We start from the raw sequence: 14,858 nt of genomic DNA, 5'->3' as shown, positions 1-14,858 counted from the left end.
GTGTTTTTTTCATAATATGGGCACTTCAAAGCAACACTTTTCCCGCTTCGGTCCCCTTACAGGTTGTCTCATTGGAACTACAGCTGCAGCTAAAAGTTACATAGTGTTGCTTTAACCAACATTAAACTAACGAAAACCAGGAGGGTAAATTAAATAATTTCTAATTTGCAAATTTTTTAGAAATCCTCAGACATATGGTATGCTTTGGTGATTGCATCTGTGTAATGTGTGTGTGCGTGCATGCATGCTTGTGTGTTTCTTTCTTTGTTGCCACAGCCATTTCATCTTCAAAGCCATGAATAAATTGCTTAGTTTTAGAACCATGTAATCTAAATGAAGCGGTCTGTGATATTTTATTGATGTTACATAAAAATTAAAGAGCAACAAACATTTATGTTGTATTCATTTTGCATGGCGTGCTATCATAGCAGTGACGAGGATGAGATGGGCTCACAAGGATGAGCCTTCATGAATCACTAATGTAGCGTTTTTGATCCGCGCAAGTTAATTATCTCTCTCTCTCTCTTCTCTCCCTCCTCCCCTCCCCCTCTCTCTCTCTCTCTCTCTCTCTCTCTCAAACATCAGGACAAATTCTCTCCTTTGCCATCTTTCCGGTTCCCCTTGACAGATCATCTCCACTTCATTATGCTTCATTTACAAACTCGCAGGTCTAGTGCAGTTTATTGTGTGTATGTATATTTGCGTGTGTATAAACTGTAATTATATCTGTGGATCTTCATGGAGGGGGGTATCAAATGGAAGAATAAAATACTTATTAACGTGAAATACTTATTACTAAATAAAACATAATGTTATCCTAGTTGGGGGTGTATTTTAATGTGCATTAGATCTACTGCATTACTGCCAGAAAGGCAGATAAAAAGAATAAAGAAAGCAGTGAAATGAATGTAAGCACATGCTGAAATTGTGAGAAGGTAAAATCAAGAAAATCTTTCTCTGAAATAAGCAAAACACAACAAAAACAGTGAAGCAGCAGCAGCAGCAGCAGTTGCTATCTGGCCGACTCACTTGTCGAAGATGATCTTGATGGGGTAGCCTGGAGGAGCCTCAATGATCCATTCACAGTTAAGGGCCTCCTTATAGAGTTCTGGCCAGCCAGGGGAGAGGATGATCCCACTGGGAGCCTTCAGATCCCCTCCACATGGGGCTACCGGAGAGAGAGAGAGAAGAAATGGAGAAAGAGAAAGAACGAATAGAGATTAAATTATGCATGTCTTTCCCAGCTGATGTATGACAACGTCCATAGATGATCCCATGCATCAGCCGGGGCTCATCCCATTTCTTTGAGTGCCAGGGTCTATCTAATGTAAATTGGTGACAGCTAACTTCAAGGTTAACCATTTCTCCTAGGAACATACCTCTTCATTGTACGTGCGTCTGTGTGCATGTGTGCACAAGGGCATGCATTAAATATCCATGTGTATGCATATGTTTCCTCCCCATATGCTGTTGTCTTTAAATCGGTCATCAAACCCCTCCTACAAAAGGTGCTGCTGTCATCCCCATCAAACAGAGAAAACAGAACATCTTTGATCGCTAGCACAAAAGACACTAGAGCACATCGACCCCTCTCCAATAGAGGGTTACAGATGCTGTGCATCTCTGTAACTGCCTATCCTTAACCAGAACACACAGGCACAGTGGAGGGCTCAGTTACAGTGCCAGCTCCTTGCTCCCTTTGAAGTGGAATGATTTAATCAGCCAACTCAGCATACTGAAGGACATCTATAAAACGCATTACGCTACAGACGCAGGGGTATGATAGATGGTCTCAGAGGAATAAAAAGCTGCTTTGGCACACAGGGGGAAGTGACATGTTTTCATAATGGTTTCTCCTTTGCGTATCATAAATAGTGAGCCTGATTAGGCACCTTAGAGCCCTAACCATATCTGTGTTTAATGTGCTACACTGCTGGTGTCCAAGAGCCTGAGCTGGTTAACACCTAGCTTCATCTTGGCTTTGCCAGCTCTATTGGCCTTTTCTGATTTGCTGGAAATAGTTTATTGATATTGAGTCAGGGAGGGGGTGAATGGATGGTTCAGCAATCTGCATGTAAGCACAGCATGTCTGCAGCTACAGATACTTAAATGAACAAAGCTTCTGTATCATCACCAGCAATCCCCACCATTTAGTCAGATCTTATTGATCCCTGCCATAAGAATGTATGGCATTATTCATATTAATCAATTATATCTGCAATTTGTTGTTGCAACAATTGTGAAATACATTGAGTTAATGCATCCTAGAAGGAGCAGAAAATAAATTTTTTAGATTGTTTTCTGGTCCTCCCCTTATCAACACCAATTCATTCACTATTTGGGTGTGCAGAAAAATTCATATTTTTACAATCCTGAAATGTACAGTAGTGATGATACATTACTAGCTAGAGTGAACATTAAAACAAACATACTTTCATTTTATCGTTGTAAGCTATAACACAGTGGGCATCTAGCCAATGAGATGCTTGACTACGGAATAAATGCTTGCGGATTTTCCTCTTAATTACTTAAATCCTCTGCATATTTACCATGGTGATATCTGGATTTTTTCTGAGTCACACAGCTAACTATGCCAACATAACTGTGCAGGGTGCGATATTGGATATAAATGTGGAATAATCACACTCATCTTGCTAATATTTACAACTAATATTAAAAATGAGGTCAGTTAATATAAGGATGTTATTTTTTAGACACCCATATGTGTCCCCAGCAATTGGCTTCATCTCATGTCACCTAATGAAAAAAAACGTGTTGGTGGGTGTAGCTAAAATGTTCAGGTTAGATAACAAAGGCAAAAAAACTGTTATAAGAGGACTGTCACAAAGGATAAGATAAGATAGACTTTACTGTCATTCATTTAAATACAGTGCTGTACAGTACAGTACACAGAGGAACAAAACGTGTTTCCACGATCCCAGTGCAATACAAAAGACCTACCACTCACTTACTACCACTCCTTTACTCACCTTCACAGCGGGGAACTGCATTATCCCACACCACGTTGCCATCCTTGAGAATGCAAGAGACGGTTTGTGAGCCGTGGGTCTTAACAAAGCCTTCCTCGCACAGGAAGGAGATCGAACTGCCCAGCTGAAGGCTTTCACCAAAGCGCTTCCCATTAACTGGCACACCTGGGTCTGGGCACTCATTGTGGCGAAATGCTATTGAAAATGCAGACAGGAGATAGGGTTAGTGTGAAGGACAAGACAGAGGTGTGAAATGATAATGTTAAATGTTTTTAAAGGGAAGAAAAATTACAACAACAAAAAAGTTACTGATTACTCCCCTCAGTCACTTAACATTACTGTAAGTCACAAAGTGAAAAGAAAAATATCCTAATTCCTACAAAAAAAACATTTGATAAAATGCTTTTAGAGAGAAATGAAGAAATGAAGAAACAAAGTGTCATCTTGTTGAAAACAAGAAAAAGAACACTTAATGTTCATTTAATTCTGCAGGTATTAATCCTTGTCACACATTACATTTTCTGTGCGAAGATGCTCATAGAGATCCCAAATTATAATTATAATTACCCAAGTTTCTGGACCAAACTTTTTTTTTTCCTTCTACTGTCAGCATTTAGCAATGCCAGCATTTAACGAGAAGAAATGTGTTTCACTTAGTGAGTCACATTGATTCACCCTGGTGCAGTGATTACAGAGGGTGGGAAACCACACCGTATGTAGATCATCAGCGCCAGATGACACTGTTGAGTGATACGTGGAGTAAACAAACAGGGGAAATTGTTTTCATACATCCTCAAGATTTTATCTATCAAGCCTCTCAATGAAACTTTAAGCAGGAGCCAGTTAGAAAGGCCACGAAAAAAACACAGTGAAACAAGAGGCATAACCCTGGAACAAGGCATGTAAACAAATACATCACCTGCGCCACTATTGCTCTCACTTAACTCTCTCGCTCTCACTCTTGTACGCACACGCAGGTAGGTGACACATGTAGGTGTTGATGAATGCCTCTTCTGTATCCATTGGACCCTACAGAGTGCTAGCCACACCTCATCCATCACGATCATCTTATTTATTAACGTGCCAAAATCTCCTCAATACAGTTTGGCATGTCCTTAATTAACATGAATGATGAAAGTTGTCCGCTCAGCCCCACAACCCCCTAAAACCGGTCCTGCAGTGAGAGGACACCGTTCTCAGGAACTAACCGTCATCTTCAATTAACTGCTCTCAACATTCATTCACCGCGCTGCATTGGTAATTTATTTATTCATCCAAATAGCTAATTAATGCATTAGTCACCATGTGTTATCCACATTGTGGCTTTACAGAGGCACCTGGGTTGGGTTGATGGCATGTCTGCAAATGAGCTAGAGCCAGGCCCCAAAAGCATTCTGGGTAGGCTGACATATGTTTCTTTTCTTTTTCTTTTTTTGCTAGAGCAGAAATAGTTTAAAGAACTAGCAACAGAATACTGGAGTATTCTGAGTATAATGTAATTTTACATACCAGCCACCAGTGTACTAGATTAAATGATCACACAAATAAAACAGTGTATAAAAAGATTTTCTATTGTGAAACAACATGATCAGCCGCATAGCAGGTGAAGTGCCTGTAAATATTTTGCATCATATCTCATTTATTATCAGGCCTGATTCCTACAATTACAATAATTATAATTATTACTTTGGGATGGGAACCTCCAAAAGTCAGACATAAATGTGAGATGATTGGGTTTTTAAACAGGCTGAACAATTGTTCACTAGAGAGAGCTTTAACTGAGACATTTTGCATGGACATCCCTGGATTAGTGAGGTAAAATATATTTGTTATATGATTAAAGCTATAGTGTGTAGTTTCTGCCGCCCCCATGAGGAATTATAAGTACATTGTCGGCGCATCCACATGATACAAGCCTTCCGTAATCGCGCAATAATAGGAAAGTTGGCTGTTGATGATTGGTAAAAACCTCCAACTTACAAACATACAGTGAAAAAGGATTAGAGTAGACGATAATGTGAAGCAGAAGTTAACCAAAATTCAAGGATATATCTGTGTGCACAGGTACGTTCAGGTACATTACCATTAGTAATAGAAGGTTAAGACAAGATTGAAGATGAAGTCCATTTCATGTTCTACTGCTTATTATATGATGATTTAAGGGCTACATGTTTTCGTAAAAAATTCATTTCAGGTGAGTTCTTTTGGTTGGATGATTATTTATAAAACGTAAGCTGCATTTTAGGGAGGGTACCTTTTTTGTGGCAGATTATATTTGTCAAGCTTTGGACAGAGTATTTTTTTCCCAATGTATGTAAGAAGTTATGTTCTTGTCTTACACATGCCTCACTACTGTAACGGCATTTCTAGTGCATTATAAGTCCATGTGTGCTGGACACTTGTGCATATAAAATAACTACCTCACCAACCAATGCTCCCAAGTAAATGAATAACTCTATAATGCTGTGGTAAACTCAAAGTGAGAAGTACAAACAAGACCATGTAAAAGCAACAAACTGTAAAAGTAAAAAAAAAAAAACATTTTATTGCTTGCATTAAAGTGCAACAGCAACTCATTTTAGTGCCAAATCTTGTTGAGACAAACCTCCCAACGGCACCTTAACTATCTATGAAATAGCTTTGTGGCTTTATAGGGCCTGGGTTAGACACCCTGTAAGGAGATATTTATTTTGCGATGTGGAAGAATGCAAAGATCAGGCTCATTAAACAATAACGCATATGCAATCAATGCAATAATCCTGCTGCCAAACCCTCATCGTACAGTATATCCATGAAATGGGTTTACCAGCATGCAGCCAATGTGTACTGCGTCAGAGCACAGAACCCATCTGGAATTTCCTCAGAAGTCAGCAGCTACCCAGAGCAGAATATAATGAGCACTGCCGCAATGTATCTGTCAGGTAAGGATGCTGCATCTTTGCTTGGGCTTTATTTAGATGTCAAGTCTCTATTTAGACAATAAAGACAGGGTTTTTGTCATTTTTCTTTTTTTTTTCTTCTTTTGACTGTGTGTGCAAGGAATGTGTTGCTGATAGGTGGATGAGTTTTAATGCAGTCTGTGGGAGACATAGATATGGCAGATAATTAATGCATGCACACACACATACACGCACAGACACAAATAAACACACACTGTACACATGGCACAAACGATCCAGAATACAAAACATCCAGTCAGTCCAGGCTTTTGTGATAAGCTTTAAAGACTTGCTTTTATCTACTTTGGAAGTAACATCCAAAACGTACTTGTAAAGGTGATGTTAAAGCCTCTGTCTGTGTAGGTGTGGTCAGTCAGGAACTCCAGTCGGGCCACATGGGCACTAGTTGTTATAGGAGGAGGTAGGGCATCACCGGAAAAGGTACCCAGGATAGGAGACTCAGCCTGACAAAAAAAGATAAAGAGTTTCTGATGAGACAAAAGGTATTCTAAGCTACAAAGGGAAAGAAGTCAGAGAGTATACAGCTCCAACAGGGAGGTAGACAGATAAAATGACAAGCAAGTCCAACGACACTGGCAGCTGTGGCTGTTTGGCTCGTACTTAAAATTATACAGGCTGCTTCTCCTACTCACATGCACGACTGATAGACAGGTCAATAGTTGAAGTTGCAACAAAACTATTCCGGGTAACTGATGACAATAGCATATACGTAATTCTGCAATACCTTTCCCCCATCCTTGATCGAGAGGAAGTCAAACTGTTTCTCCATGCTGAGGTCGTTGAAGGCCAGATTGATGCGGCTCTCAGGATTGGTGATGATCAGCCACACACAGTGCATATTGTTGCCATACTCCTGAGGGTAGTTGGGAGACAGCAGTACCCCAGATGGAGTGGTAAAGTTGAAGAAACAGGAAACTATAGAAATGATGAAGAGATATAGACAGAGAGAGAGGGGGAAAGGATAAAACAAAGCAACATAAACTGAGTGTATAGGAGGAAATTCAATTTACTTTTGCTGACTACAAGACAATATGCTACACACAAACACACACATGTCTAAATATGTCTGAATGCCAATAACATATTACAACAGATTGTGGCAAATTTGTCCTATGTATCTATGCTTATGAGAGGACAAACCCACAACAAAAACAAGAAACAAAATCTTATTTAACGATAGAACCGCCATAGCCCACACCATTTGTGATTAAAAAAATGTAATTATTCAATCATTGTTATGTTTCCTTCCCGCCCCGACTTTTTCCTAAATGACTATTATGCACATTCTTATATTGTCATAATGACAGAATAACATTTAGAAAATGGATTGCTGAATAGATGGGTTTTGGGTGTTGTTTTTCACCAAAACACCCCCCTTTATTCGCCAGGAACAGCGGCGATTAACACTGGTCCTCTCCTCCGCTGCGTAATTGGTAGATTCTTTGCGCAAAGAAGGTTCAGTTCATCATGAGAGTCTGAGAGAATGAACAAAGAGTCTTGGAGAATCACTTGCTTATTAACCCTCTACAAGCTGACAGCAGTGGGGAGGGGGTAAAATGAACAGCCCTTCTGACTATCAGTCCATCTGACCTCTGACCTCCAAATCTGGGACCAAAATGGGAGGTAGAGAAAAGCCAGTCTCTGCACTTTAGATAAACAGAAGAACATAAAGTTAGGCCATCAGGGTCCATACATCAAAACAGAGGTAAAGAGTTCACACAGCTAAAAAGTAAAAAATAAAATAAAATAAATAAATGTCAATAGTAAGATATGTTAATAGACAAATATGTCATTTTCCATTACAGTAAGTGATGCATTTGCATAATGGCCGCACAGCATATTGAGACAATAAATGGAACACAGAAACTCATTTGCACCCCAATATTCACTCACATGCTATTATAATCACCTATAATCATCGCACTAAGGTGTGTATACAGTATCCATCCTGTCATATGTGTATAATATCAGAAATGAAAGCGAAACTAATCACACTCTGACTATAAAAGTTGTGTCCCATTACGGGAGTCCTTTGTGTGCACTATACGCTATAATAATATCAGGAATGGTATTTATGTGACACATTTGAACAAAACAGTAACGTTTCTAAATTGTATTATTTCCATAGGTTGGTGTGGATGTGCGCGATCAGATGGCAGGTTGTGTGTTGACTGTTGAACTGAAAGACGCACTGCGCACGGGAGTCATGGAGGGATACATATAAATGCTGAGGGGACTTTTTGTCGTTCTTTCATTTGACAAAATGTGATAATGTAATCATTTGCACCATTATACTATTATATTATCATTCAGTTTACTTGCCAAAAATAAAAATGCTGAAATTGATTACCATGTTTCAGCATTAGTTTCATGCCTTTTAGGTTTTAAGCTGCAGGTTATATGTTGCTTACAACTCAAAACAGCATCAGACAGAACCAAACAGAAGAGACACTAGGCTATTTCTAAATAAATATAGTAGATGGGCTGGTTTTGATATTGTATCATGTAAAAATTGGGGGAATGGAAACTCCAGTAGAACAGCAGGGAGAGTGGCAGGAAAATTTAGAAGGGTTGGCAAGCAGGGGATGCAAATTTGATCATTTATAAGAATCAGACAATTTATATAACATATAATATGTCTTCTATATTGTTTATAATATATTATCAGTGTGTATCTTGCAAGATTTGTTCACGCCTCGTGGAAAAATCTGCACACTTGCTCAACATAGGTGCGAGGAAGCAGGCAGCGCTTCAGCAGCCTGTTGAAAGATAAACTACTCAAATAACAAAAAGGAGTAGGCCTACACATTATGAAGAAAGGAGAAATCATTCAAATAGAACCATCTGTAAATAGCACAAGGAATCAATGCCAGTGGGACTTACGTTTCACTTTCAATGTCTAGTGGAAACTAAATGTTTGTAGAGCATCAACAGTAATGTTTACAAAAGCAAAGTCACTATATAAACTCATATTGAGTGAAGTTTAGAGTTATTTGTCACAGACATCAGTCAGTATCAGCCAGTCATCTTGTCCTCTGTCCTCCTCCCTCTTCTGAGGTCCAATGACGTCATTGACATGCATAATAATTATGCAATAGTGCAGGGGCTGAATGTTTTTCTTGCTGCTACAGAGATTAACACAGCACTACAGAGATGGAGAAGTATGATGCGTTAATGGCCCATCAGCGATAACAAAAGGATACAGAATGTCTTGGGTGTTGGACTTTGGCAGTTGTAGTAGCACTAAAATGCCTGCCGGCGCTAGGTAAACCTCGTGGAATGAAATGGGGATAGAGGAAGCCTAAACTGAAACATAAGCTGAAAAAAGTACCCAAAATAATTTTTTTTCAAGCAATGCCTAGCTTTAAGGAATGTGTTGGCAATGTAAATGAGAAATGGTCTCATCTCTCTCCCTCACTACTGTCCATGCTGTCACTTGATCCCGATTACGCCAATGGTTATGCCGAGAGGGCAACAACACAATACCTCGATTTTAAACTGAGATATCTATATCTGATGGGACAAACAGACCACTCCTGGTGTGTCATGGGCACTTGCTCTTATTTCTGAAAACAATGCAACGGTTCTGGAGATGTACATTTTCTCAACTATTCATCGGTTTCTAAATAAACAAAGGAATAATTTGAGGTGAGAAACTGGCCCATGAAAAGGCAGATTGGTCTAGTCTATCTATCAATTATAATTAATCTATTAATTGTCTGGGGATTTACATAGGCTGGCATTTTAAGGATGCCCCGAATTGTCTGGAAAACCAGACAATTCCATTTCAGCAACCTTAAATTTAATTGCAAGCTCAACATCAACACAAAACTAAGGATAATTCAGTTCAAAGTTATTGAAGAAACATGGAAAGGTTGTAGGGGGATCTGTAAGATAATTTGAGTCTTAGTCAGTAAAACAAAACACTACTTTGTTTCCCAAATGCACATTAGATATTTACATTTATATGCAGAGTAGCTTTAAATAGCCTAGTTATGGGAATACAACTATCAGGATTTGCAGCTAAGGTTGCCTTTTTTATTATTAATTATAATCAAATGCTTACCCAGCAGTGCAGGAGCAATATTAATATTATCATCCTCAAAGATGGGAGGACTTCTCCCTTCTTGTAAGTAATGAATTTATCTCAACTTTTCAGTTAGTTCTGCATCCATGTGCATCCAACTGCATTTCTTTAGAAACTATTAGCTACAGGATGTGCTCTAACTGTTTAGGATCGGAACACTGTGTTCGCAATAAATAGAAATAAATATCCCTCATATCTGATGCACATGCAAACAAAAAAGTAGGCAATGAACAACTCTACAACATTGTCAACATCAATGACAAAGACAAGCATGCTGCATTGTATCTGCATGATTAAAAGAGTTTGTTAAATGTTAACTAAATAAACAATGTTCACCAGTGTTATGTGGCCAAATTGACTCTTGTGCCAGCAGCCTCTGTGTCATTCAGCTCCGTGAGGTTTATCTAGATACTGCAGCTTTTTGTCCACTCTATTATCTCATAAATAATACAACAGTGGGCATTATCTGCACGGTCAGCTCTCTTTTCCTTTTGCCCTCATCCTCTAACTCTTTCACTCTCTGTGTTTGTCTTTCATGGCGTTAATTAGCTAATAAGCACTCCTATTGTTTCAAATCCACAGCCTCGGCTGGGCAAACGGTAGGGATAATCTGATCATTTATTATGCAGCACTCATCTGCACAAACATACATATTTATGCCCCCCTTGAGTAGCGTTGTACTCATGCACATGTCCGCAAATGGTGTTTGTAGAATCTGAATAACATAAGGCATCCAAGAACTTACAAACGCAGCTAGGTTTCTTAGCAGACCACTGGTTGTTCTTCTGACAGGTGATGTTCTTTTTCCCCATCAGCTCAAAGGCAGGTAGACATTCAAAGTAGAGTCTGTCCCCGTGACGAAAACCTGCCCCCTCCCGTTTGCCATAAGCTGGGATTCCAGGATCTCCACAACTGCCTTGGTCAATTTCTGTGTAGTTAAAAAATAAACACATAGACAACAATATTAGGTATGCAAAATTGACATTGATAATAAATATTATTTTAGTTGGAGAAACATGAATGAGGATTATACAAATAAAGGCCTGCTTCTGTTACTTATAATAATAGTATAAATACACATAAATGTTACAACTGAATCAACACAAGCCACCTCCCTGACTGTCTTCTCCTTAAAGTGCCCATATTTTGAAAATAAATCACTTTTGGGTTATTTTGTGTCTCTGGTGCTTCCACACGCATACAAACTTGGAAAAAAAAAACATCCATGTTGTTTTGAGTGAGATACGGGTTTCTGAATGTCTTCTGCCTTCAGTCTCCGGGTGAGCTATTCAAAATCTGCAGGGCTTTCTACGTCACTAGCCGAGACGAGGTGGCTAACTGCTAGCGCTAGCATGCTACCTCGTTCTCAATGGCAAAACACTGCTACAACACACACAACTTCACCATCATCTACAAAATAACTACTTACATGTCCCTGTTCTGCAGGTATTCCACGCAGAGTTGGAAGTGTGCCCTTGTTTAGAAGAAGTCTCCCAGCTAATCCTGCCTTGTAACTGACCTGACTAGCTAGCTGATGTGATCCTTACCTAGCTACTGTGCATGTGCGACTGCCAACAAAGATGGTACAGAAGTGAGATGTCTCACTCTGTAGCTAAAACAGAGACCTGGGGTCTCATTTATAAACGTGGCATACGCACAAAATGGGACTGTGTGCGTACGCCACTTCCCACGCAAAGGTTGTGACAAACTTGACGGGAGAATGTGCGGTCCTCCACGCAAACTCGCAATCGTTACCCTTAATGTTCTCGTTATCAGTCCGAACTTTAATACGGTTTGTGACAAAACCTGCATGAAGAAAAGTGTGTTTGCCTATTACACTGTCTTCCGTCTTCAAATTGTATCTCGGGGTGGGGGATACCACTAGTTGATGCTGTGTTGGCAAGGTGTTAACAATCACAAATTGTTGTAAACATATAAAACTGTGGTGAACCCGTGCGTAATGCTGCATGATGGCACTGCTGGCCCTGCAGGAGGACTACGCCAATGGAAGAATCAGGAGAAAAAGAGACTTCAGGGACCATGACGATGACTGGCTAATATGCCGATTTAGATTCCCTAAAGCTGAGCTCGTGGATCTATGTACTGAATTGGGTTCAGTAGAGAGGGCAACGCGCTGGAACCGTGCCATCCCGGTCCAAATAGGCTACAGGTCCTCGCCACTCTGGGGGAAACCAGCTGTTTCCAGAGTGTAATGTCAGACAGCTAAGTGTTTTGTTTTTTTTTATAAAATAATATATAGTTCTGTTAAATCTTATCATATACGTCTGGTATATTATTAATACATGAAGTTAGAGATCAGGTTTCCCTTCACTGTGCAAGAACAGGCCAAAATTATAATTCAATTTGCAGCAATTCCTTAACGTCTGAGAAGTTTTTTGCTTCTTCTCCGCCAGTCATCATGATTCGGTGTAACAACTGCCAGTGTCATTCATATACTGATCAGCATTCACGAGGTGCTTTGCATTGTCTATTTATGGTTAAAAATAGGCATGTACAGGGCGGGATAAGAGGCTGATCCACGTACACACACTTGTAGGTAATCTCTGATTTATAAAGGGAACATTGCTTACAGGTGTGCGTACACGGTTTTATAAATCAGACTTTTTTTTTGGCGTACACCATTTTGGGCTTTTGGACGTACGTACACTTATAGAAAGGATCCTACGAACAGTTTTATAAATGAGACCCCTGAACACACAGGGTGAAAGAGGAACAAAAATATGGTGTTTTTTGAAAATTAAACCATGTAAACCTATTCTGGTACAACCTCAAAATACAATTATGAACCTGAAAATGAGCATAATATGGGCGCTTTAACCTTCATATTATCTTTAAACAGAAGAAAGGGGCAGAGAGAAAGACCTATCAACTCAAGGTTATTGCCAACTGTAGCCTCCAGCCGATACTGACAAGATACTACTACATGAGTAATAAGTGATATGAAGATGCAGGACCTCACACTAAATTAAAACAGATATTGCAGTTTTTCATTAATTCCAGTTTCAGGAAAATGTGGGGTCAGCTTATTAACATAGAGTTACTGAATACTACTGATTTATGTCTGACCCTATATTGTGACTTCCTAGGACGGCCAATAGTGATACATTTCCCCAAACCTAATTTATTCATTTACTTTTCTATTTACTTTTTTTTTTTTTGCTGACTTTGGAAGCCTGCACAAATAGTGCATTCATGTGCAGTCATGGAGTCTGCAGTCTGGAAAAAAAAATGACTTTCCTTATCATTCTATACAATGATGTTCTGCAGTCAACTCAGCTGTTGGATGATGTAGCTTTCCACCAGCACATTCCCCACATTCTTCCCACAGGGTCCACTAGGACAACACATTCTCAACGGGTGGAAAAACAAAGTGAACATTACATGCATAATAGGATGCACTTTACATTATTACCACCACTTATTACAGGAACATTATGCACATTTTATTTCTTACTCTTAAAGCTACCTTATGTATATGTTTTGTTACTGACACAATCTGTAGTCAGTTCTACTGATTAATTAGTGTTGGCTCAGCTGAAGTATGCCAAGGTGGTGGTGCCTCAGTGAATTCTGGTTTACAGTTACAGTTTAGATATTAGTCAGACACAATTGAAGAAAGATGATGAAGAAATACTTGAACAATAGAGTGAAGAAATGTTAAAGGTCTTCTGCTTGTTTTGAGTCAGTGCAGCACTAGAGCTTGTGTTTCAACCAGATGTGAGGGTTGCATGGTGTGAGAAACCAGGTACCTTCTGCAATTGCCCAGATCTGTGACACCTCTAAATTAAAAACAATCTGAGAGTACTAGCTGTTAAGGTTACATGTCCTTAACAGTAACCTCTGTTGGGTAATGCATCCTCAGCTATAGAGCTCCTGGGTCTGGTCATTACTTTAGTTGTTCCTGGTTTTGTTGAAACTTTGCATCAAAGCCATTCCTGTCTGGCGCCTTAGCTAAGCATGAATGGAAATAACTGAAAGGATATCAGCAGTGACTGACAAGGCAGACTAGATTTTACACTTAATGACATCAAAATCAACTGTGATTTTCCTATTGTCTTGTCAATTCAATTTGCCGCTATGTAGTCTTTACTGTCTCTTTATCCTTGCATAATGTTACCCACTAATGCTGCAAACCCCTCTCGCATCAGTCTCTCTCTGCCCCTGCAAACTCTCTCTTCCCTTGCAATGTGACAAGCGTTCTCACTTGCGCTGGAAGCTGACATGAGCACTTTCAGGTACATGGAGCGCGCGCGCGCGCGCACGCACGCACGCACGCACACACACACACACACACACACACACACACACACACACCTCAATGAACACGCTTCTTCCTTTAAACCACACACACCAATTTCATTATCGCAAGATTTATGCATCCCTCTTTCTTTCTTTCACTCACTTGCTCACTCAGTCACTCTTCCTTCTATTTTTCCAAGGTTGCAGATTGCAGATGGGAATGCTGAGGCATCCTATCGAGGCATCCGGATGGGGGAACACAGAGTGTGAATAAGCTCATCCATTCAGGAAATGACGGCGGGGCCTAATACGATTTTAAATCGCACCATGGGCGCTGCTGGGTATAAATACATACTCAGGCCTAATGGTGATCATCATTTAGAACACATATTTAGAGCTCACCACTGTTTGGATGTATGGCTGTCCTGAGGCAGCCTCATTCACAAGACAATTCATTGATCTTACGTGGAAGTCACCTTTAAAAGGGGGAAAGCTGAAAGCTGGATTTGAGATGGGCCTGAGAGAAAATTAAAGGGAAAATATACAGTAAAAAGGGAATGT

At 39.7% G+C, this 14,858-nt stretch overlaps 1 protein-coding gene across 1 annotated transcript in view; it reads right to left on the bottom strand.

The window, feature by feature from the left end:
* Window positions 1-14,858, bottom strand: part of csmd2 (CUB and Sushi multiple domains 2) — a 268,962-nt gene that overhangs the window by 107,717 nt on the left and 146,387 nt on the right. Inside the window, exons 13-17 of the mRNA XM_039820466.1 lie at window positions 10,783-10,965; window positions 6,675-6,865; window positions 6,258-6,393; window positions 2,991-3,185; window positions 1,030-1,168 (exon numbers count right to left, since the gene is read on the bottom strand). Coding sequence (XP_039676400.1) covers window positions 1,030-1,168; window positions 2,991-3,185; window positions 6,258-6,393; window positions 6,675-6,865; window positions 10,783-10,965 — 844 coding nt within the window. The remainder of the gene's footprint in view (window positions 1-1,029; window positions 1,169-2,990; window positions 3,186-6,257; window positions 6,394-6,674; window positions 6,866-10,782; window positions 10,966-14,858) is intronic.

The sequence above is a fragment of the Perca fluviatilis genome, chromosome 13 (genome assembly GCF_010015445.1).
Source record: "Perca fluviatilis chromosome 13, GENO_Pfluv_1.0, whole genome shotgun sequence".
In the NCBI taxonomy this organism is placed as follows: Eukaryota; Metazoa; Chordata; class Actinopteri; order Perciformes; family Percidae; genus Perca; species Perca fluviatilis.
Note: the sequence above shows the minus strand (reverse complement) of the source record. Positions and strands in the feature narration are given on the sequence as shown.